Here is a 22,153-nt window from a genome sequence, read left to right as displayed (position 1 = left end):
CTGCTTTGCTGTGAGCTCAGGGTGTGGAGAGCTGCGGCAGGAATTCAGCTCGTGCACAAGAGAGCAAAGCCCTGCCCCAAAGAAAAAACCCAAAGCTGTGATTGAAAGCGCACTTGAAAGCTGCTGGGGAATATGAATGTGTCTTTGAAGTAAAAGGGCTTCCATTTGTTAAGCAGAAAATGGAGCTGTGTGTTTCGATTTATAGTTTTACTTAGCAAATGAAACAGGAGAGGAGTAAGTGTTTATGTCTCACTCCACTCCCAGCCCCTCCACCCTCTTCACCCCCCAAGTTAAAAGCTCAGTGCTTCTGAAGCACTACAAAGGCAGCGGGGAATAAAGCAAAGCAAGCGGCTTAGGTAAACCCTAGATGGGCTAAGCCCTTGTCGACAGGCTTGGGAAATGGCTCAGGGCGGGGAAGTGGCCAGTGGGGAGGCCTGGCTGGGACAGAGGGATGGGGAGGAGGCCACCAGCATCTCCCTGCCCATGTGCCCATGTGCTGCTGGGTTATGGTTATGATGAAGTGCATGGGGCTGGCAGGTTATGGGGCCGGCAGGTTGTGGGTCCTCACCCGTGTCTGTCACCCCTCTCCCTCCTCTCTCTGCAGACGATGTCTCCCCATACTTTAAGACGGAGCCGGTGCGGAGCCAGGTCCATCTGGAGGGGAACCGCCTGGTCCTGACGTGCATGGCTGAGGGCAGTTGGCCCCTTGAGTTCAAGTGGCTGCACAACAGCCAGGAGCTGACCAAGTTCTCCTTGGAGTACCGGTGAGTCCCGTCACACCCTGAGCATCCGGGACATCCTGCCTGGCACACTGGTCCCTGCCGGTGCACACTGCAGGCATCACCGGTCCCCCTGCAAGGGGATACTGTGCTGGGGATGCAGCCGTTAGCATTGCCAGGAGCTGCCTCCTCTGTTTGGAGAGCAAACGGTGGATTTAAGCAGGTCAACATCAGGGAGGAGGCGTTTGAACAAGGGGATTAACACCGGGCTGCAGCTCACTGCTGGCTCCTGGCTCCCTGGGATCAGTCCAGCCCAGGGATGGAGCAGGAAAGGGCAGCACAAGAGAACAGCCTGGTCTGGGACATCCAGCCCCATGTGGTGACTGATTCTGACGGCCCCGCATCACAGCCTGCTTGGAGCTCGCTTCTAAGTGAAGCCGGGTACCTCTGGTCATCTCCTGTGCCTGTGTGTGTCATCCTCTCTGTTTTAATCAATAACTCAGCCCGAGACAAGCAGTTCCCCATTTAAAGGCATTGAATCCAAAGGCTTCGTGTTGCTGTAGCAACGCGGGGCTGCTCCGGGATGCCGGGAACGCAGACAATGTGGCTGGTGACGTCCCCTCCCCATCACCCTGTGCCGTTCTGGGTGCCCTCCCCAGCGCGGTGCTGTGCCGGCTGGGGACCACGGGTTTGTTCCTCACTAAGCCATGGCGGCTGCAGCTCTGTGGTGTCCCCATTGCCCCAGGCTTGCTGCTGGGTGCCCCATGGCACAGGTCCCTTGTCCCTAACCCCGGTGTTGAAGCTCAGAGACCTGTTGAGCCCCACGGTTCCCACAGCTCACATCTGTCAGGAGCCACGTTGGCTGCAGTGGGAGCAATGCAACGTGTCAGCTCTTGAATGGGGTTGTGGGGACAGTGGTGACACTGGGGGGGACACAGAGACCATGCAGGGGCTCCCACAGGGCAGCTGCACAGTGATGGGGCTGAGCCACACACTCCAAGTGGGATTAAGATGTCAGGACCCTGTCCCTGGGCTCTGCCCCACCTTGGAGCGAGTTGGGGTGCTTGGGAGGCACCTCCAAACCCAGAACTGGTTTGGACCCCCAGAACTGGGGACTCCTGGGCCTGCTCCGTGTCTCGGTTTACCCTTCTGTAGGAAAGGTGTCTGCTCAGGGATGCGGAGCAGCACCTCATCCCCACATTCCTGCATCCCTGCATCCTGGCGCCAAGGTGACTCCTTGCCCAATGAGCCCCCGGCCCCCACCTCCAGCTCCAGCATCCAGCCAGAAAGGATTAAGGAAGGAAGCGAGCAGATAAACAAACACATGAGGAAAACCCAAACAAACCCAGGCGCAGCTAATGAAGCAAACAGCCTGGATGCAAATCACTGCCTGGCTTCAACCCCTCCTCGCCATGGTGAGGACACAACCTGCCAGCAGCAGCTTCCCTCTGCCCGCCGTGTGCTGCCTGCCCCTGCGTCTCCGTGGGGATTTCGTGTGTCGAGATGAGGGTTGGGATGTCGGGCCTGGAACTGAGGGTGAAGCACCAGAGTGAGTGATGATGGGCAGGAGTGGAATTTGAATAGAGCTGTCGGTGGCGCGGAGCCAGCCTGCTCCGGCACGGGGAGGGAGTAATTAAAACTTAACGAGTTTAGTAACGGAGTAATCCTGGGAGAGGGGAGGGATGCTGTGAATGGATGGAGCCGCTCAGGGATGCGGCTGTCTGTGCAGGGGCCAGGGATGGCTGGGGCTGCATCAGTAGTGTGGGTGAGGGATGTGGTGTACAAACCCATATCAGGGATGCATTGTGCCCCCTGACATCTCCCCATGCCAGGGACAGGAGGGACCCTCCCTGCATCCTGGCTATGCCCGTGACAGGAGGCATTGTCCTTTGCAGCAGGGCCCTATGCTGTAGGGAGGACGTGTCTCAGGCTTAGAGTCATAGAATCATGGATACAATCAACCAGGTTGGAAAAGACCTTTAAGCTCATCAAGTCGAACCCAGGGCTGCCATGATCACTGAGGTCTCATCTACGTGTTTTGTGGCACAAGTGTGCCACCAAGCATTTCCACCCTCAGCATTCTCATTGCTCCTCCCGAGATCTCTCCCATAGCCGGGAATCCCACCGGCATCACCAGCTGCTCTCATCCTTGTGCATTGCACCCCTTTTTTAGGGGCTGTGGGCTGGGGCTCCCCGTGGCTTCCCATGAGCCATCCCTGTTCATCCTGGTCTGATGGCCCTGGAGCTCATGGTGTGTTGTAAGGGAAGGAGCCGCTCTCCCAGTTTGGCAGCGCGTTTCCATGGTGACCAGCCTTCCCTTCCCGCAGCCGCCAGCTTGCCACCGAGCGACTTGTTGGCGTGTGGTGACGGGCAGGTGGGGAACGGGAATGGGAATGGGAACGGGAATGAGCTCAGCAGGTCCCTGGCCTCCAGCCAGTGCAGTGGAGCATCCCTGAGGATCGTGGAGAGAGGAATGCATGAGAGCCATTGGAGCATCCCTGGGGATTGAGTGTGATCAGGGACCACAGAGGGATCAGGGACCAGACTGGTTCTGTGCGTGCTTTCTCCTGAGAGCATCCTTGGGGACCACGGGGGATCAGGGACCAGCCTTCACTCGCTTCACTTGCTGCCTGCTGCTGGCATGGGGTGCATGGAGACAGCTCTCCCATGGGACCACTGCTTCCTCCCACACTTGGGGATCCCACAGCAAAGCCCCATCCCCTCCACTGCCTGTTGTGACCTTTGTTAGGGTGATGGCAGGGTTTTGGGGGGTGGAAATGTGCTGCATGCTGCATTCCCATGTCCTGGCACTGTGTTCCCCAGGGCCTGCTCCAGTTTTCCCTATGCTCTCCAGGGTCTGCTCTGGTTTTCCCTGCATAATCTCTCCGTCGCACTCTCCAGAGCCTGACTTCTCCTCGTACGAGGAATCATAACATGCAAATCAGGCAGCTTGATGCCTTTAATGAAATCCTCGGAAGGAAAGCGCTTCTCTGGTGAATTGAGGATATTTATTTCTCATACAAGAAATTTAACATGCAGATTAGTTGGGTCTGGTAATTCATCACATGAGATTGTCCTATTAAGGGTTGCATCGAGTCCTGCTGCCTGGAGAAATTACCTTGCACATAGATTACCTCTGGACAGACACCCATCCGTAGAGATGCATCTCCTGTGCACTAAATCAGCCTCTTGCCTCTCCCCACGTTCCTCCGCAGCTGGTGCAGGAGCTACTAAAGGATCCTGTGCCTCTTCCCAAGAGCCCAGATCCCCTTTACCAGGAGCTCGGAGCCTGGGAAAGTGTAATTACATCCCTGGCACTGGCTGGCTTTGCTGCTGCTGTGCTCTCTGTGCCTCCCCCAGCTAAATGGGGTTTGCAGGACAGAGCTTCCTGGTGCTCCTCTGGGTTCCTCCAGTGCAATGCAGCCCCATGGCCAGATCTGGGGCTATTTTGACCCCCTCCTCCCTCCCTCCTTCATGGGATGTTTTGGGATGTGTGTACCCCAGGGATGCTGCACACACAGCACCCCACCAAGCCTTTATGGCCTTTGGAGGACTCCAGTTATTTGATGCCTGGACTTTGTTCCCAAATTATGTAAAAAAATGGAGCCAGAACCCTCTCAAAAACACAGACCTGGGGCAAAATGGGGTGTTTTACCCCTGGCTCCCTGCTGGGACCCCAGCCTGTGCTCTCTGGAGCACATCCCTGCTCCAGCTGGACCAGCTCTTCACCAGCCCAGCTGTGAAGCACAGCCCTTCCCTGGGGAGCTGATTGCCATCCAATGGGATCATTAATGGGAGCTAATAAAGCAGAGAGGCTACAAGGGGAGCTCAGCAGTGAGCTGCTGCTTGTGTCTTCAGGCTTGGCATTGCCAAAGCTCCTAGGAGTGCCAGTGAAGCAGCACAAAGCTGGTAATGGGCAGCATGGAGTGGGCTTTGGTGGTGATGGTTGTGCTGTGAAGGTTCCTGCCTTGTTCTGTGCCTTGTCTGGCTTTGAGGGTGACACAAGCAATAGTGCAGAGCAGCAGTGCCCATGAGCTACATGGACACTGGGGCTGGCAGGGTAGGGGAAGGTGATAGAGGGGATCTCCATGCTGGGACCTTGTGCAGGCTCAAGCAGCCATGGAAAGGGGCCAAGCAGAGGGTTCTCAGATCCAGAGTTACCACCTGAGCTGGATGGTGGTGGCTGAGCTGGTGAGGGCCATGCTGAAGCCTTCCGGTTGCTTCACATGGCTTGAGGCTTGTGCCCCAGCTCTGCAGGCAGGTGGCAGATTAATCCATGGATGTTAATTATTAACCGGTTCATTGTTCTGACCCGGCCAAGTGAGGCAGTGATTTACTGCGCCGCCGGCACCGCGGAGCTCCCATTCCCTCTGGGAAGCAGCGAGGCTCCGACCACGGCCACGTGTGTAACAACCGAGCCCTTTCCAATCAGGAGCTAATTGAGATCCAATAACACAGTTAATGGGGGCTGATGGAATAGCAGGGCGGGCGTTTAAAAGCATATTGAGCGGCAGCCGGACGGGTGGAGGTGCTGGGACGCACTGCTCGGAGGCTGGGAGTCGTTAAGCCTTTGCTAAGTGTGTTTTAATGCTCACTTGGCATTTCATTATCGCACAGATGCATGTCCCCTCTAGAATTAATTAGTCGTTATACGGGATATTAATCAGAGGGGACCGTGGCAATGCGCTGCCATCCAAAATCCCATCCAGCTGTTGCTGTTACTGGGCGGTGTTGGAAGAACCACGCGGATTCCTGCACTCGTCTGCCTTTCCCATTTGATGGATCAAATCCTTTGGCTGATGCTTTTCCCGGCCCCTCTCCACCCCCTCAATCTAATAATAATTCGGCAGCGTCAGCCCCATGCTTCTCGGCAGCCCTGCAAGAACAGAGCTACAGGGGCTGGGGCCTCGTGGCACCAACCAGCCCCACCACCACGAAGCAGCGCATCCAGCCCGGTGATGCCAACACCTTGCCGTGGTTGTGTGGCAAAGGGGGGTTATGGTTGATGGCGGTGCTGTGCCCTGTCCTGCACCACTGATGGGGTGGATGGGAGGTCGTCGTTCCCAACGTGCAGCTCACCCATCTGTCATGGTTCGGTGCCAAAGCCTTCCAACTGCTTCTGCAAACCCACCGCTCCCCTGGCACAGGGCTTGCGGCTTCGGATCCCCCCTCCCGACCCCGGGGCCGTGCCGATCTCCATCAGTGCTGCCTCTTGCAGCAGGGGTCATTCTGCGCTTCGGAAGTGCTTTTCCCTGCAGACGGTGCCCTGTTAACCTCTGTCTTCACAAACCAGCCCCTGGAACAGCCGAGTCAGCAGCAAGGGCTGCACCGGGAGCAGGGCCAAACCTCTGTCCTGGCTTGAGCAGTGCGACGCGTGTCCCTGGGCTGGTTGTGGGTGAAGAGACCTGGTTGGGGCCGTGCTGAGGACTGGATCCAGCGGAAGAGCTGTTTGCTTGGCACAGTGGGACCAGGAAAGCAGCGTGGCCATGGCTTGCTCAGCCTCGGGGGCTTCATCCCTCCTCCTGCCCGCGGCACAGGGGTGAAATCGGTTACCACCCCCTTCACAGCCCTGCGTGATGGGGGAAGGAAATCAAAGCAGAGTGGTCTCGGATAAAAGCCTCTGTGGAAGCCGAGAACAAAGTCCCTGCTCGTGCCTGGTTAATGACTGCGGGCCAGGCTGCGCCCGGTGATTGATTTCCTTTCTCCGGGCTATTTTCAGCCGCTTTAGGTGTGTGCGGGAGCTCAGCTCCTTAATAGCTCCTCCAGCTCCGGTGGAGCAGGCGCTGTGAGCTGGATCTGTCCCCACGGGGGGGTGAAGGCTGCTGGTGCCCATGGAGGTGTTCTGGCTCCCGGGGTGTGGGGACAAGATGGGGCTGTGCATCGGTGGGTGCTCCATGCGTGGGCCCTAAGGATGAGGGTGATTTGGGTCCTATAGGGTGGCTTGTGGGCTGAGGTGGGGGGTTTGGGACCAGCCCTCTCCCAGGATGAGGGTTGAGGGGGTCCCTGCGCTGCTGAGCAGGCAGGTGAGCACCAGTGTCCATCTGTCCATCCGTGTGCGTGTTTAGGAGTCACGGTGTGTGATTTATTCACGAGGACACCACAAGGAGAGCGGGCCCATTATTCCTGGTGTCTGCATCGGTGCCTGACAGCTCCCTGGAATTGAAATCTCTTACTTAAAGCCTCTGGGGATCATTTTTAAATATCAGCCGTGACACTCAAGGACTCGCTCCCTATGGCATCCTCCCTCCTCCCACGGGGATGGGTGACCCCCAGAATGCCATGTACGTGGATGTGTGTTGGCAGTGGGTCTGATGTGATCACCCCAGCTCGGTGGTGCCTCTGGGTGAGGTGGGAGCCTCCTGTCTCCAGCACCATCTCCATGCAGGGAGGTGGGCACAAGGTCCTGTTGTGCTTCCCTGCACAGGGGACACACTCCTTGTGTCCTCCCAAAGTTTCATTTATGCTCAGTTATCAAAAGAACAAAGCTCTGTCGAAGCAGCCTGCGGCGTGTTTGAATGCAAGATTAGGTTTGGGCAAGGGAGGGTTGAGCTTGCTTATTTATTGCCTTTCTGCTTTGTCTCTGAGCACTCCCCATCGGGAAAGGTGAAGCCGCAGCACCCACCCATCCCCATGAGGGGTTCACCCATCTGTGAGGCCAGTGGGATCCAGCCTGGTTTGGGGGTGATGGAGCAGGCACCCCTGCATCCCTCCTGTGGTGGGGATGGTTCAGGGAGGTCCGGTGGCACTGGGTCCAGCATGGGGACGGGGGGTGATGCTCGGGAGCAGTGGGAGAATGGAGACGTGGTTATTCCCTTGATCTGCTTATCGGCTGCTGGCGCTGGTGGCTGATAAGAGCCGCTCTGGGGGTGATAAGGCAGCTCAGCCTCTGCTCATTGCGTGCGGGTCCCAGGCGGAGGGACACCAGCACACCCTGGTGTGTCTCTGCCACTCAGCACCGAGGCTCAGTGTGATTCCCTGGGTCCTCGTGTCCCCAGCAGCCACCTCTGCTTCTGACGGCTCAAAGCCATTTGTCCAGTGCCTCCCACTCACAGCCATGAGTCACTGATGGCCACCAGCTCACGCTGCATGTGTGATGCAGCAAAAGCACCTCCTACGTGCGTGGCCACCAGTCCCTGTGGCCAGCAAGGGACACCGTGTGTGTGCACATACATGCATGCACACACACCTCCAGCAGTAGATGGGGGTTTGTGTAGGACCTGCAGCCTCTCCCGGGGGCTGTGACAGTGACCTGGATGTCCCCAGCACCACTGATGTGGCTCCTGTCTGCCGCAGGTACGTGATCACATCACTGGACCGCACTCATGCCGGCTTCTACCGCTGCATCGTCCGCAACCGGATGGGAGCCCTGCTGCAGCGCCAGACCGAGGTGCAGGTGGCATGTAAGTGACAGTCCCATGTGGGACACCTGGCTCCGGGGCAGCTCTGGTGTTAGTGCAGCCCATGGCCAGCACATGAGATCAGGAGCATCCCTGGGGTGATGCCAGCAGGGATGGGGATGATGCTGCCTCTGCTGCTCCTGCTGCATGGTTGCTGCAGTGGTTGGGGGCAACGGGGCACCCCCCAGGCAGTGCAGGTTGTGCCAGGGCTGCGAAACCCACAGCACCGTGTCTGAGCACGCAGTTCTGGCTCCTTGGAGGGGAGAAGCACTTGATGGTGTGAAGCAGCCCTGCTCCTCCCGGCTGCTCCGAGAGCAAACACCGTTTATAATCATTACTGAAGGCAAACAGGAACGTGAGGCTGACGGCTGCATCCGGCAGTGCAGGAGCAGGGATGGGTGGCTCGGTCCTAGATGCTCCTTCCATGGCTCCACGCTCGGTCCTAGATGCTCCTTCCATGGCTCCACATGGATCCTGTGGACAAATGGACCTGAGCAGGATGGGCCAGACTTTGGGATCTGCACTAGGGCATGATGCAAAGGCACCATGGGGAGGTTAAGCAGGATACTGAGGATGCTGAGTGCCGTGATGCTGGCTCTGTACCTTGGGGACTTGCCCCTTTCTGTCTCTCCTTCCCTCTGGGATACCCCCAATCCCAACCCCTTCAACACCTTCCTGAGGAGCAATGAGAAATCAGGAAGCTAATGAGAAATTAATAAGGCAGCTGTGCTAACAACTGATGATAATGGCAAAGTCGTTAAAAAAAGATTCTTTACATGTTTCTAATTACAGCAATTAAGGGAAGTCAATAAAAATCCCCTGCCCCCCCCCCCCACTTCTCCATGCCCCCTGCTTCACTCTGCTTTCAGCGTGCTCCCAGCCTGCAGTGTCTGGGCAGAATGGAGGCGGCAGGTTCTCGATCCAAGGTCATGCCGGGATGATCCCAGTGCTGGGACATGGGTTGTACAGGGTGTGCAGGAGCAGCCCATGGAGTCTGAGTTATCCCCCCACCATCCCATAGCATGTACCAGCCAAGGAGGGGAGCAGAGAGCAGACCGCAGCACAGCCCCTTTGCATCCCGTGGCGGAGCCCATCCCTGTGGCCTCCAGCCGGACTCTGCTGGGTCCCTGGGTGCGTTTGCAGCTCCTGAGCCGTTTCTCCCACCCGCTCTGCAGACATGGGGAGCTTTGAGGACCGCGAGACGCAGCAGAGCGTGTCACACGGGGAGGCGGCCGTCATCCGCGCGCCCCACATCGCCAGCTTCCCCCAGCCCCAGGTCACCTGGTTCCGCGACGGCCGCAAGATCTCCCCCAGCAGCCGCATGTGAGTACCCCTGGTACCCCCCTGCCTCCGTCCAGCAGCCCCCTGCCTCCGTCCAGCAGCCCCCTGCCTCCGTCCAGCAGCCCCCTGCATCCCTCCAGCAGCCCCCTGCATCCCTCCAGCAGCCCCCTGCATCCCTCCAGCAGCCCCCTGCATCCCTCCAGCAGCCTCCTGCATCCTTCCCTGCATCCCGAGGGGCTGTGTTTCCCTTGGCTGCCCTTGTCCTTGCAATAAGGCTGTTTAACAGATACCTCAAGCGCATCGTGCTAACACCCACAGGCATTCGGCGACTAACGGCTCTGTTTGTCACTGGGGAAATGAATTTAGAACAGAAATGAAAATAAGAGGGAGGAAGGTGGGTGAAAGGTGGGCATCAGGGATGGAGCTGGGCACAACGCACGTGTCCCCACAGGGCTGCATCAGGCCCCAGTGCTGGTGGAGCTGCAAACCCGGTGCTGGCAGATGCAGTGTGTGGGAATTGAATTTGTAACCCACATTATGCAGGAACTGAACTGGTCTCCTTCCTATTTGCAAGGCAGGATTGAAGAGATAAAACTCCTTTATCTCATATTTAATGGTAGAAAAAATATATTCCCCAAACCATTTTATGTTTCCTGCAGATTAGATCGTTCCATTAAGAAAAGGTCCTATTAATCTGCACTGTCCGACGTGCTCTGCTGGGTGTGGGGGGGATGAGGGGCATAGCATGGTCCTGGGGCCAGTGGTTGAGCTGAACCCCTCTTGATGCTGGTGGGAGGAAGGCTGAGGGTTGTGCCTGTCCCATGTGGGTACCAGGTTGCGAATGAGGGTCCCATCTCTCAGCATCAGTATCCCCATTGTGTTCCCATTCCCACAGAGCCATCACGCTGGAGAACACCCTCGTCATCCTCTCCACGGTGGCCCCGGACGCGGGACGTTACTATGTGCAGGCGGTGAACGACAAGAACGGGGACAACAAGACGAGCCAGCCCATCACGCTGAGCGTGGCCAGTGAGTGCTGGGGGCTGTGCCCCCCTCCCGGCCCCGCTGCCCTGCGCCGCCGGGCTCCCCCCGCTTTAATTTGCAGTGAATCTCGTCACAGGCTCTGGCTTTGCTGACTGCACACTTCAGCTGCATCACGATTTATTTAGGCACTTCGGGCTGTGCTGCAGGTGCTGATTGTGTCGTGGGCAGAGCCTCCTGCTCCATCCCTGCTGCTGGGGATGGATCCGGCCATGGCCCGGGCTGCGGGATGGGATGGTGCAGTGCATCCCCATGGGACATGCTGCCCCGCTCCTGCTCATGTTCCCCTCGCAGCACGTGTTGCTCCCATCAGCTCAACACCCTCGTGGTTGATCCCTCTGGTCCCTTTGGGTGAGGGTCCCCAGCCGCTGTTCAGGTGGTGACAGCCCATGGGGAAGGTGCCCCAGAGTGGCATCAATCCTGGTACTCCCATCCCGCTGCCCCATGGAGGGGCTTTTCCCTCTCCATAGAGGACTCTCCCCATTCCTCCTCCCCTCCTGCCCCATTAATCTGTTTTTCTGCACCTCGGCACCCTGGGGGGCCATAAACAACCTGAGCCTATGTTTATGGATTCAGCCATATCAGCAGCTTTCAAGCCCATCGTGTTTTTACAGCGCCTACATGAGGGTTTTTTATTGTTGCAATCATTTTGCTTTATATACTCCCCTTCTCCTTCCTCCCTGGCACACAGGCTGGGGCCAGGCTGGTGCTATGGGCTCCTGTGGGAGGAAAGGGCTATGAAAGCACCCTGACGCCAAGGTGATGGGCTTCAGGTGCCCCATTGGCCTCGCTGGGTGCTGAGGCACCCCAGGGTGAGCAGAGGGTGCTGGTGCTCTTTCCTCTCTCTTCCTTCTCCCAGACGTGGGTGGCCCGGCTGATCCCATCGCACCCACCATCATTGTCCCACCCAGGAACACCAGCGTGGTGGCTGGCACCTCGGAGGTGACCATGGAGTGCGTGGCCAACGCCAGGCGAGTAGCGGGATGGGGATCTCCCAGGGCTGGGTACCCCCAGCTCCCTTCCCACCACGGCTCCTGTGGGATGGCGCGATGTGGGGGGGTCCATGGGGCTTATGGCTGGTTCTTGACCTGCTCCTGCCCCCCCAGGCCGCTGATGAAGCTGCACATCATCTGGAAGAAGGACGGGGTGCCCCTTTCCAGCGGCATCAGCGACTACAGCCGACGGCTCACCATCCTCAGCCCCGCGCTGAGCGACAGCGGCTACTACGAGTGCGAGGCCGTGCTGCGCAGCAGCAGCGTGCCCGCCGTGGCCGAGGGCGCCTTCCTCTCCGTCATGGGTGAGGACCCGGCCATGGGCAGCCCAAATCACGCATGCAATGAGTTGAGGGTGGTCTCAGCCCTTGGGGCTGAGGTGGGAATGACAGGCGGGAACAACAGGCGGGAGTCACTGGGGGTGTTTTGAGCCTGACTGTGGCACAAACCCTTCCCGTTGCTGGGTTTCACTCTGCAGAGCCACCACAGTTCATCAAGGAGCCTGAGAGGCACATCACAGCCGAGATGGAGAAGGTGGTGGCCATTCCCTGCCAAGCCAAAGGTGAGCTGCTCCCCAGCCACTTTCCCCATGCTGCCATGTCCCCATGCCTGATGTGACCCTGTCCTTGCAGGCGTGCCCCCCCCGGAGATGGCCTGGTACAAGGATGCTGCCCTCATCCACCTGGAGAAGCTGTCCCGCTTCCAGCTCCTGGCGGACGGCAGCCTGCAGATCAGCGGGCTGGTCCCCGACGACACCGGCATGTTCCAGTGCTTCGCCCGCAACGCGGCCGGCGAGGTGCAGACCACCACGTACCTGGCCGTGACCAGTAGGTGACAGCCCCCCCCTGCCCGGACCTCCTGGCTGGGCTCAGGGACCCCAGGAAACCAGGATGAGGATGCTCCAGGAGCGGGTCAGCTCCTGGATGAGCACCAGGAATGGCTTCAGGATGGGTTGTGCATCTCTCTGCCCCCCCAGGCATCGCCCCCAACATCACCAGGGGTCCCCAGGACAGCACAGTGATTGATGGCATGTCCGTGATCCTCAACTGCGAGACCTCAGGGGCTCCACGTCCGGCCATCACATGGCAGAAAGGTAAAGGGGATGGGGACACGAGCCCTGTGTCTGCCTGCCCATCCCTGCCTGGCCACCAGGCCCCTGATGGAGCTGATGGGTTCCTTGTGCCGCAGGGGAGCGGGTCCTGGCCAGCGGCTCGGTGCAGCTCCCGCGCTTCACGCTGCTGGAGTCGGGCAGCCTGCTCGTGAGCCCTGCACACCTCGCCGACGCCGGCACCTACCTCTGCCTGGCCACCAACTCCCGCGGCGTGGACGAGGCCTCCGCTGACCTGGTGGTGTGGGGTAGGGGACCTGCCATGGACCCGCCTCACCCTGCTCTGCGTGCGCAGGGGAGGATGGACACAGCTCCATGGACAAACTGGGCAAGGTTCAAGGCCAGGTTGGACACAGGGGCTTGGAGCAAGCTGCTCCAGTGGAAGGTGTCCCTGCCCATGCCAGGGGTTGAAGATGGATGAGCTTTAAGGTTCCTTCCAACCCAAACCACGCTGGGGTTCTATATATTTGGGAAAATTTCTTCACCAAAAGCATAGTCAAGCACTGGAACAAGCTTCCCAGGGAAGTGCTGGAGTCACCATTCCTAGAAGTGTTCACAAACTGTGTAGGCAAAGCCCTTGGTGACATGGTTTGGTGGTGAATTTGGTAGGCCTGGGTAACACTTAGGTTTGATGATCTTAAAGGTGTTTTCCAATCTGGTTGATTCTATGATGGATGGTGAGGTACAAAGGTCTGTAGGGATGGGCTTTAGCATGTAGCTGATTGACTGCATGGATGCACACATCCTTACTGATGCCGAACCTCGAAGCAGTGCTGGTGACTCATTCTGTCCCCCCACAGCAAGGACTCGTATCACCGACCCACCGCAGGACCAGAGCGTCATCAAGGGGACCAAAGCTGTCATGAGCTGTGGGGTCACCCATGACCCCAGCGTGGATGTGAGGTGCGTGTGATGGGGATGGGAGGGTTGGGGGGTCCAGGCACCCCCAGGCTGCGGGCGGATGGAGGGTGCCATCCCCGGCCCTGTGCCGGTGATGCTGCAGTGCCACCTGGTGCCCTGTGCACCGGGAGCCTGGCACGGTGCTGGGACCCCCCCCGGTCCCCAGCACCCCTGGTGTCCCCCCGGCACAGGTACCTCTGGGAGAAGGACGGGGCACCGCTGAGCACGGAGAGCGGCCCCAGGGTGCGCCTGGACGAGATGGGCACCCTCCACATCTCCCAGACCTGGTCGGGCGACATCGGCACTTACACCTGCAAGGTGGTGTCAGCCGGGGGCAACGACTCACGCAGTGCCCACCTCCGTGTCCGGTGAGACCCCCCCTCAGCCCCTCAGCATCCCACACCCCAGTCTATGCCCCCTCCATCACCACCCCATCCCTCACCCCCTGTCCAGGCAGCTCCCCCATGCTCCCGAGAGCCCTGTGGCCATGCTCAGCCCCCTGGAGAAACGAGCCATCAACCTCACCTGGGCCAAACCCTTCGATGGCAACAGCCCCCTGCTCCGCTACATCGTGGAGGTCTCTGAGAACAGTAAGGGGCTGCTCCCACCTCCCTGGCTAGGCTGGCACCGGGCAAAGCCTGAGCTCCAGCATCACCTCGGGATGGGGGGCGAGGGATGCTGTGTGGAGCTTGGGGACCCCAGCATCCTGCATCCTCCACCCTGCTTCCCCCTTTTCCCCCCGCAGATGCTCCCTGGACCGTGCTGCTGGCCAGCGTGGACCCTGAGGTGACATCAGTGGCCGTGCGGGGCTTGGTCCCTGCTCGTTCTTATCAGTTCCGCCTCTGTGCTGTGAATGATGTGGGCAGGGGCCAGTTCAGCAAGGACACAGAGAGGTGAGTGGTGGCTGGGGGTCTGGGGGGGCTTGTACAATGGGTGCTCATCCCTGCCTTGTCCCCCATAGGGTGTCCCTGCCCGAGGAGCCCCCCTCTGCACCCCCCCAGAATGTCATTGCCAGCGGCCGCACCAACCAGTCCATCATGATCCAGTGGCAGCCACCCCCCGAGAGCCACCAGAATGGTGTCCTCAAGGGCTACATCATCCGGTGAGCAGGGGCATCCCATCCCTGCCATCCCAGGGTGCTGGTGGGGACACCGGCAGCTCTGACAGTCCCCGGTCCCCAGGTACTGCCTGGCCGGGCTGCCCGTGGGCTACCAGTTCAAGAACATCACCAACGCCGAGGTCAACAACCTGCTGCTGGAGGACCTCATCATCTGGACCAACTACGAGATTGAGGTGGCGGCATACAACAGCGCCGGCCTGGGGGTGTACAGCATGAAGGTGACTGAGTGGACGCTGCAAGGAGGTAGGCAGGGCCTCGCCGTTCACCCCATCAGCAGCAGGATGTGCCATGGGGGTGATGGATGCTGTGAACCCTGCCTTCATCCCGGCAGTGCCCACGGTGCCCCCAGGGAACGTGCAGACCGAGGCCACCAACTCCACCACCATCCGCTTCACCTGGAACCCCCCCAGCCCCCAGTTCATCAATGGCATCAACCAGGGGTACAAGGTGAGGGGTGATTCCTGAGGGTATCCCTAAAACCAGAGAGGGTTGGGAACTCCCCATCCAACCTTCACAGACTGGCTCAGCTCCTCCTTAACCCCCCGACTTCAATTGGTTCCAGCCTGACAGTTAAAATAGTATTTACTGATGATATTTAACACTTGCTTGGGCTCAGAGGCTCCCCTGCTCTTTAATTAATTCCAAATTTGCAATTAATTCAAATTTACATTAATGAAATTGAATTAAAAACATTAAACTTGTTTCTTAATCCACTCAAAAGAAGTTCAGGAATTTAATTGCCGCTGGATGCGATAACCAGAGCAAGGCAGATATTTAACATTCTTACTAAGTGCCACTTAGTATTTTTGATTAGTATTTTTTAGGGCCTAATTAGTATTTAATTAAGTAGCTATAGGCTATCTCGCACAATGGCAATTAAATGCCCAAACATCCCTCCTAAACACAGGCGATTACACTGTGTTATCAATGGGAGTTAATCACAGCACATGCTCCGCATCGGCTCGGAGGGGTAAACACGCACCATTAACAGCATCAAGTGTTCCCTGCGCCCTTAATTGATATTTAATCAACTCTGAATAAATAAGAGGAGGCCGGAGATGCGTAGAGGATGGTGTCTGTGGTGCTGACGTGTGTGGTGGGGATGCTGGTACCCAGCATCATCATCCCAATTGGTGGTACCCGCACCATCATCCCAATTGGTGGTACCCGCACCATCATCCCAATTGGTGGTACCCGCACCATCATCCCAATTGGTGGTACCCGCACCATCATCCCAATTGGTGGTACCCGCACCATCATCCCAACTGGTGGCACCCGCATCATCATCCCAATTCCTTCTTCCTGCAGCTCATTGCCTGGGAACCAGAGCACGAGGAGGAGGCAACGGTGGTGACGGTGCGGCCCAACTTCCAGGACAGCATCCATGTGGGATACGTGTCGGGGCTGCGGAAGTTTGCCGAGTACTTCACCTCGGTGCTGTGCTTCACCACGCCGGGGGACGGCCCGCGCAGCCCCCCCCAGCTGGTGCGCACCCACGAGGATGGTACGGGGAGGCTCCGTGTTCCCATGGGATGCACCTGGGGAGGGGGGGACGTAGTCCCACTGGAGATGCCTGTTGGGGTGTGGAATGGGATGCTGCTGAGCCCCAGGAAGCCCTATCCAAGGGGAGTCCCCTCCATGCGTGCTCCTTGTGGGTGTCCCGTGGGTGCCATGTGCTGAGCCTGGGTGTCTTTGGGCAGTGCCTGGCCCCGTGGGACATCTCAGCTTCAGTGACATTCTGGACACGTCCCTGAAGGTCAGCTGGCAGGAGCCACTGGAGAAGAACGGCATCCTGACAGGTAAGGGAGCATCAGCAGGTACCCAGTTCCTGCGTCGGTCCCCTTCCTGCCCCGCAGCATCATCCCCTGGTCCCCTTCCCACCCTGTAGCATCTCCCCCTCGTCCCACTCAGCTCCCTGGGGTGGGCAGTGACGGGGGCTGACAGCACAGGGTGCATTCCAGGCTACCGGATCTCCTGGGAGGAATACAACCGCACCAACACACGGGTGACCCATTACCTGCCCAACGTCACCCTGGAGTACCGCGTCACCGGCCTCACTGCCCTCACCACCTACACCATCGAGGTGGCTGCCATGACCTCCAAGGGCCAGGGCCAGCTTTCCTCCTCCACCATCTCCTCGGGGGTGCCTCCAGGTGAGTGTGGCAGTGCGGGGATGCCAATGGGCAGGGGGCAAGCGGCCGGTGCCACTCACCCTGCCCTGTCCCTGCAGAGCTCCCCGGTGCCCCCACCAACCTGGGCATCTCCAACATCGGGCCCCGCTCTGTCACCCTCCAGTTCCGCCCAGGCTACGATGGCAAAACCTCCATCTCCCGCTGGCAGGTGGAGGCACAGGTATGGGGCAGCTCAAGGGGGGCTAATGGGGTGTTGGGGGGCAGCTCACCCCATTCCCATCCCATAGGCAGGCCAGAGCAGTGAGGCCGAAGAGTGGGGGCTCGTCCATCAGCTGGCAAATGAGCCCGATGCCCGCTCCATGGAGGTGCCCAACCTGAAGCCCTACACCTACTACAGGCGAGTGGCCAGGGTGATGCTGCGGTGTCCTCCCAAGGGACTGGAGCCCCCTTGTCCCCTTCCATGACCCCCCCTTCTCCTTCCTCAGTTTCCGCATGCGGCAGGTGAACATCGTGGGCACCAGCCCCCCCAGCCTGCCCTCCCGGAGGATCCAGACCCTGCAGGCCCCCCCAGACATGGCACCCGCCAACGTCACCCTGAGGACAGCCAGTGAGACCAGCCTGTGGCTGCGCTGGATGGTGAGGAGGGACCATGGCTCATGTCCATGGGCAAGGGGCTCAGAGGGGCTGTGGGACATTGTGACTGACGGTGATGATTCTGCTGGATGGGTCCAGCCTCTCCTGGAGCAGGAGTACAATGGGAACCCTGACTCAGTGGGCTACAGGATCCGGTACATGCGCTTGGACGGGCGAGGGCAGCCAGCGCTGCACATCATCCATGACCGTGTGGAGCGGGAATACACCATTGAGGACCTGGAGGAGTGGACTGAGTACCGGGTACAGGTCCAAGCATTTAACGCCATCGGATCAGGGCCATGGAGCCACCCAGTGGTGGGACGCACCCGGGAGTCAGGTACCACTGCCCACCCCATGGCACCAGGCACCCAACCCAGCCAGATCTACCACTGACTTTTACTCTTATCACCCCTTCAGTGCCCTCCTCTGGCCCCAGCAACGTGTCGGTGGTGGCCACCTCCTCCAGCAGCATGCTGGTCCGATGGAGTGACATCCCGGAGGCAGACTGCAATGGCCACATCCTTGGTTACAAGGTGAGCTGCTACCATTGTGCCACCTCCAAGCGATGATGCCAGCTCCATCCCGGGGCTGGCTGTGTCACACGGGTCTCTTGCAGGTGATGTACAAGGAGAAGGACTCGGACACACGTGCCCAGTTCTGGCTGGTGGAGGGCAATGCCTCCCGCAGCGCCCAGCTGGCCGGGCTGGGCAAGTACAGGCTGTATGAGATCCGTGTGCTGGCCTTCACCAGGATCGGTGATGGGGCGCCCAGCCGGCCCCCCGTCCTCGAGCGGACACTGGATGATGGTGGGTGGCAGCATCTTGGTGGGCAGAGACCCCCGAATGTGGTGTTGGGGGTCCCCCATGGTGCTGAAGACCTTCCCATCCCATTCCTGGTGTGATGCCCCTATTCTTCTATACTCACTTGTGCACTCCCTGGTGAACCCCATCTCTCCCCTCCAGTGCCCGGGCCCCCCGTGGGGATCCTCTTCCCCGAAGTGAGGACCACCTTGGTGCGGCTCATCTGGCAGCCTCCTGCGGAGCCCAACGGCATCATCCTGGGTAGGTGCGGAGCCATCCTGGCTGTGCCACGCTGGGATGGGTTGCGGAGGTCCTGTGGGTGCAGGGATCCGCATGGGGAGGCAGAGCCCAGCTCCCTGACATGCCCTGAGCATCTCAGACCCCAGGGCTGGTGTTTGCATGTGAGCTGCCCTGCGCAGGGAGCCAAACCCCTCACTGCTGGGCAGTGCATGGGCAGGGATGGAGGAGGGAGCCATGCACGGGGGGACCCCAGGACAATGTCCCCTCCACCAGCCCCCCCGTGCCGCTTCCTCCCTGCAGCGTACCAGGTCACCCATAGCCTCAACACCACCGCGGCCAACGCTGCAGCCGTGGAGGTGCTGGAGCCCAGCGCCCGGCAGTACACGGCCACCGGCCTCCAGCCCGAGGCCACCTACTTGTTCCGCATCGCTGCGCAGACCCGCAAGGGCTGGGGTGAGGCGGCTGAAGCCCTCGTGGTGACCACGGAGAAGAGAGGTAACGGGGCAGGGGGGTCCTGCCTATGGGGCTGTGCCCGTGGGGTGCCTGCAGCGCCTCCAGCCCCTCGCCTCCCGCAGCCCGCCCGCAGCCCCCCGGGAAGCCGCTGGCGCAGCAGGAGGAGGTGCGTGCCCGCAGCGTGCGGCTGTCCTGGCAGCCGGGCAGCGATGGGCTCTCCCCTGTCCGGTTCTACACGGTGCAGAGCCGCGAGCTGCCCAACGGCGACTGGGCTCTGCACCCTGCCCCTGCGAGCCGCAACGCCACCGCCTTCATCGTGGATAGGTGAGATGGGGGTGATGGAGGGAGATGGGGGTGATGGGAGGGTGATGGGGAGATGGAGGGAGATGGGGGTGATGGGAGGGTGATGGGGAGATGGAGGGAGATGGGGGTGATGGGAGGGTGATGGGGAGATGGAGGGAGATGGGGGTGATGGGAGGGTGATGGGGAGATGGAGGGAGATGGGGGTGATGGGAGGGTGATGGGGAGATGGAGGGAGATGGGGGTGATGGGAGGGTGATGGGGAGATGGTGGAACTGGGGGGATCTGAAGGTCCTTTCCAACCCAAACTGTTCTATGACCCTATGAAGGGTGGTTTATGGGGTCGCCCACTGGCTTCACTGTCCCCATACAGGCTGAAGCCTTTCACCTCCTACAAGTTCCGTGTGAAGGCAACAAATGACATCGGGGACAGCGAGTACAGCGAGGAGTCGGAGTCGCTCACCACTCTGCAGGCGGGTCAGCACCTCCTGGGGCAGGGAGAGGGGGTTCCCTCTCTTCCCTGGGCATCCCTGGAGCCTCATCACCCACTTCTCCCGCACAGCCCCTGAGGAAGCCCCCACCATCCTCTCCGTCACCCCGCACACCACCACATCCGTGCTCATCCGCTGGCAGGTACTGTCCTGGCCCCTCTGCCCTGTGGGGTGCCACAGGATGGGCCACCAGCCCCATAGGAGTAGCCCCTCATTGTCCTCCCCACGCAGCCCCCGACCGAGGACAAGATCAACGGGATCCTGCTGGGTTTCCGCCTGCGGTACCGCGAGCTGGTGCCTGACAGCCTGCGCGGCATCGGCAACCCCGGCGCCACGTGGGCACAGCTCACCCGTGAGTGCTGCTGGCCCCACCGGGCCTGGGGATGTGGGGCTTGGGGTGACCCGGTGGTGGCGGGTGCAGGATGGAGCATCCCGTGCTCCGTGGCCTCTCCTGGGTACCAGCCTGGAGATGTCGGGTCAGGTAGCGCCTGCTCACGCTACCAGGTCTGTGGTCACCAGTGTGCCTGTCTGATGTCACCAGCTCAGTCCAGCCTTGCTCAGCTCTATGTCCCTGTAGTGCAGGTGTCCATGTGTCCACCTAACATGGGCTTGATGTCCTGTTGTGTGTGTCCGGGTGTGTTGCTGTCCTGAGACCCCAACGGGAATAGGGTCCACTCCAGGGGCCGCAGGGACATGAGCGACAAGGGCAGAGCCCAACACAGAACCGTGTCCCCTCCATCACTCTCAATTGCTCCCTGGGGAGACCTTGATGCCCAGACCCAGCTTGTGCCACTCAGGGACTCCTTGGTGTTGTGACAGCCCTGTTGGCACCTGAGGGTGCCAGGGCCCTTTCCCGGGTGGGCAGCCATGCAGGGGTGGGTGCTCACAGGTGGGATCCCACCCATGCCATGGCACTAACCGGCTGCTGCTCTCCCTGCCCCGTGGCTCCCAGCCGTCTACGCCGTGCACAACCTCAGCGAGGTGTCCCTCACCCAGTACGAGCTGGACAGTAAGTCACTGCTCCCCCTGCCCTCCGTGCCATCCCCCTGCCCCTCCATGCCATCGCCTGCATGTCCCCCACTGCCACCCTCTGTGTGTGTGTCCCCTCTGCCTGCCTGTACTGCAGGGTGAGCCCAATGCCTGTGCCCAGGGACACCTCTGCCTTCCTCTCTGGTTGTTCCTTGGAGACACCCCCTTTATACCCAGCAATGGGGGGAGCTGCTCGGTCCCCTGGGGGGCTCAGGACCCCCCCCAGCTGTGAGGACCCCACTCACCCGTTTCCCCCACAGACCTGAGCAAGCACCGGCGCTATGAGATCCGCCTGAGCGTGTACAACGCGGTGGGCGAGGGCCCCCCCAGTCCCCCACAGGAGGTGTTTGTGGGTGAAGCGGGTGAGTCCATAGCACAGCAGGGTCCTGCGGGGTGCTCCATGCTCCCACGTGTGTGCCAGGCCAAGGAGTGCCCCCAGCATCAAGGGGGGGCTTTCCCGTCCCTGGTCCTGCAGGGATGTGACGCTGTCCCCTCCCTCGGCACAGTGCCCACCGGTGCACCGCGGAACGTGGTGGTGCAGGCGGCCACAGCCACACAGCTGGATGTGACCTGGGAGCCACCACCCTTGGAGAGCCAGAATGGAGACATCCAAGGGTACAAGGTACCGCCACTGAGCCGGGACACGGGAGGGTGCCGGGATCCTGCGGGATGCTGGGTGCCACTGATGTCTGCTGGGCTTCCCTGAGTGATGCTGTGTGCGTTGGTGGATCTGGGGAGGTTTTGGATGCCCTGGGAGATGCTGTGCGTGCTATTGGGAGCGTGAGGAGATATCGGGAGTCCCATCCCGGTGCCAGGCGGCCGCAGGGCGGCAGGTGGCGCCCTCGGTCCTGGGATGCCTCTGGGATACAGCCGGGATGCTCGGCCCCGTGCTTTAGGCACCTCCACTGGTGCAGGTTGCTCCAAGCCCCTGTGTCCAACCTGGCCTTGAACACTGCCAGGGATGGGGCAGCCGCAGCTCCTCTGGGCACCCTGTGCCAGCGCCTCAGCACCCTCACGGCCCGGGGAGGGCGAGAGGGGCTGGATCCCTGCGTCACCCAGGTCCCCTCCTCCCTCCTGCAGATCCACTTCTGGGAGGCGCAGCGCCAGAACGGGAGCGAGCGGGTGAAGACGCTTTTCCTGCCGGAGCGCGGGGTGAAGCTGAAGAACCTCACGGGGTTCACCTCGTACTGGGTCAGCGTCGCCGCCTTCAACGCCGCGGGAGACGGGCCCCGCAGTGCCCCGGTGAACGGGCGCACGCAGCAGGCAGGTGGGGCCCGCGGCACGGCTCCCCCGGCCCCTCGCGGTCACACCTGCATCCTCCTACCCCTTATCTCCATGGGGAGGTGTCTCCATGGGTCCAGCTTCTAGGGGTGTTCGGTTGATGCCCCCTCATCCCAGCTCCTGCTCCCAAGCAGACATCAGATACCCCAGAGGGTTTGTGTACTGGGGACACATGGAGATGGAGGTCTTGGCTGAGATTTGAAAAGGAGGAAGGTCTCAGAAGGACAGACAAGGAG

The 22,153-nt window shown here is 60.2% G+C and overlaps 1 protein-coding gene across 1 annotated transcript in view; it reads left to right on the top strand.

Annotated features, from left to right (window-relative positions):
- Positions 1 to 22,153, top strand: part of SDK2 (sidekick cell adhesion molecule 2) — a gene marked incomplete at both ends in the record, with an annotated part of 42,040 nt that overhangs the window by 15,774 nt on the left and 4,113 nt on the right. Inside the window, 36 exons of the mRNA XM_080629527.1 lie at positions 605 to 764; positions 8,013 to 8,119; positions 9,292 to 9,439; positions 10,293 to 10,426; positions 11,298 to 11,409; positions 11,545 to 11,735; positions 11,909 to 11,992; positions 12,063 to 12,257; positions 12,407 to 12,523; positions 12,619 to 12,786; positions 13,339 to 13,441; positions 13,630 to 13,806; positions 13,892 to 14,028; positions 14,184 to 14,331; positions 14,400 to 14,540; positions 14,620 to 14,801; positions 14,890 to 15,005; positions 15,867 to 16,062; positions 16,259 to 16,357; positions 16,520 to 16,711; positions 16,789 to 16,910; positions 16,978 to 17,087; positions 17,176 to 17,326; positions 17,423 to 17,660; positions 17,741 to 17,856; positions 17,940 to 18,129; positions 18,286 to 18,384; positions 18,664 to 18,858; positions 18,939 to 19,140; positions 19,490 to 19,593; positions 19,679 to 19,749; positions 19,839 to 19,959; positions 20,560 to 20,616; positions 20,897 to 20,998; positions 21,143 to 21,258; positions 21,717 to 21,903. Coding sequence (XP_080485653.1) covers positions 605 to 764; positions 8,013 to 8,119; positions 9,292 to 9,439; positions 10,293 to 10,426; positions 11,298 to 11,409; positions 11,545 to 11,735; positions 11,909 to 11,992; positions 12,063 to 12,257; positions 12,407 to 12,523; positions 12,619 to 12,786; positions 13,339 to 13,441; positions 13,630 to 13,806; positions 13,892 to 14,028; positions 14,184 to 14,331; positions 14,400 to 14,540; positions 14,620 to 14,801; positions 14,890 to 15,005; positions 15,867 to 16,062; positions 16,259 to 16,357; positions 16,520 to 16,711; positions 16,789 to 16,910; positions 16,978 to 17,087; positions 17,176 to 17,326; positions 17,423 to 17,660; positions 17,741 to 17,856; positions 17,940 to 18,129; positions 18,286 to 18,384; positions 18,664 to 18,858; positions 18,939 to 19,140; positions 19,490 to 19,593; positions 19,679 to 19,749; positions 19,839 to 19,959; positions 20,560 to 20,616; positions 20,897 to 20,998; positions 21,143 to 21,258; positions 21,717 to 21,903 — 5,088 coding nt within the window. The remainder of the gene's footprint in view (positions 1 to 604; positions 765 to 8,012; positions 8,120 to 9,291; positions 9,440 to 10,292; positions 10,427 to 11,297; positions 11,410 to 11,544; positions 11,736 to 11,908; positions 11,993 to 12,062; positions 12,258 to 12,406; positions 12,524 to 12,618; positions 12,787 to 13,338; positions 13,442 to 13,629; positions 13,807 to 13,891; positions 14,029 to 14,183; positions 14,332 to 14,399; positions 14,541 to 14,619; positions 14,802 to 14,889; positions 15,006 to 15,866; positions 16,063 to 16,258; positions 16,358 to 16,519; positions 16,712 to 16,788; positions 16,911 to 16,977; positions 17,088 to 17,175; positions 17,327 to 17,422; positions 17,661 to 17,740; positions 17,857 to 17,939; positions 18,130 to 18,285; positions 18,385 to 18,663; positions 18,859 to 18,938; positions 19,141 to 19,489; positions 19,594 to 19,678; positions 19,750 to 19,838; positions 19,960 to 20,559; positions 20,617 to 20,896; positions 20,999 to 21,142; positions 21,259 to 21,716; positions 21,904 to 22,153) is intronic.

Source organism: Psittacula echo (assembly GCF_963264785.1).
Source record: "Psittacula echo genome assembly, chromosome: 14".
Taxonomy (NCBI): Eukaryota; Metazoa; Chordata; class Aves; order Psittaciformes; family Psittacidae; genus Psittacula; species Psittacula echo.
The sequence above is the reverse complement of the archived record's forward strand: the minus strand, read 5'-3'. Positions and strand labels throughout refer to the sequence as shown.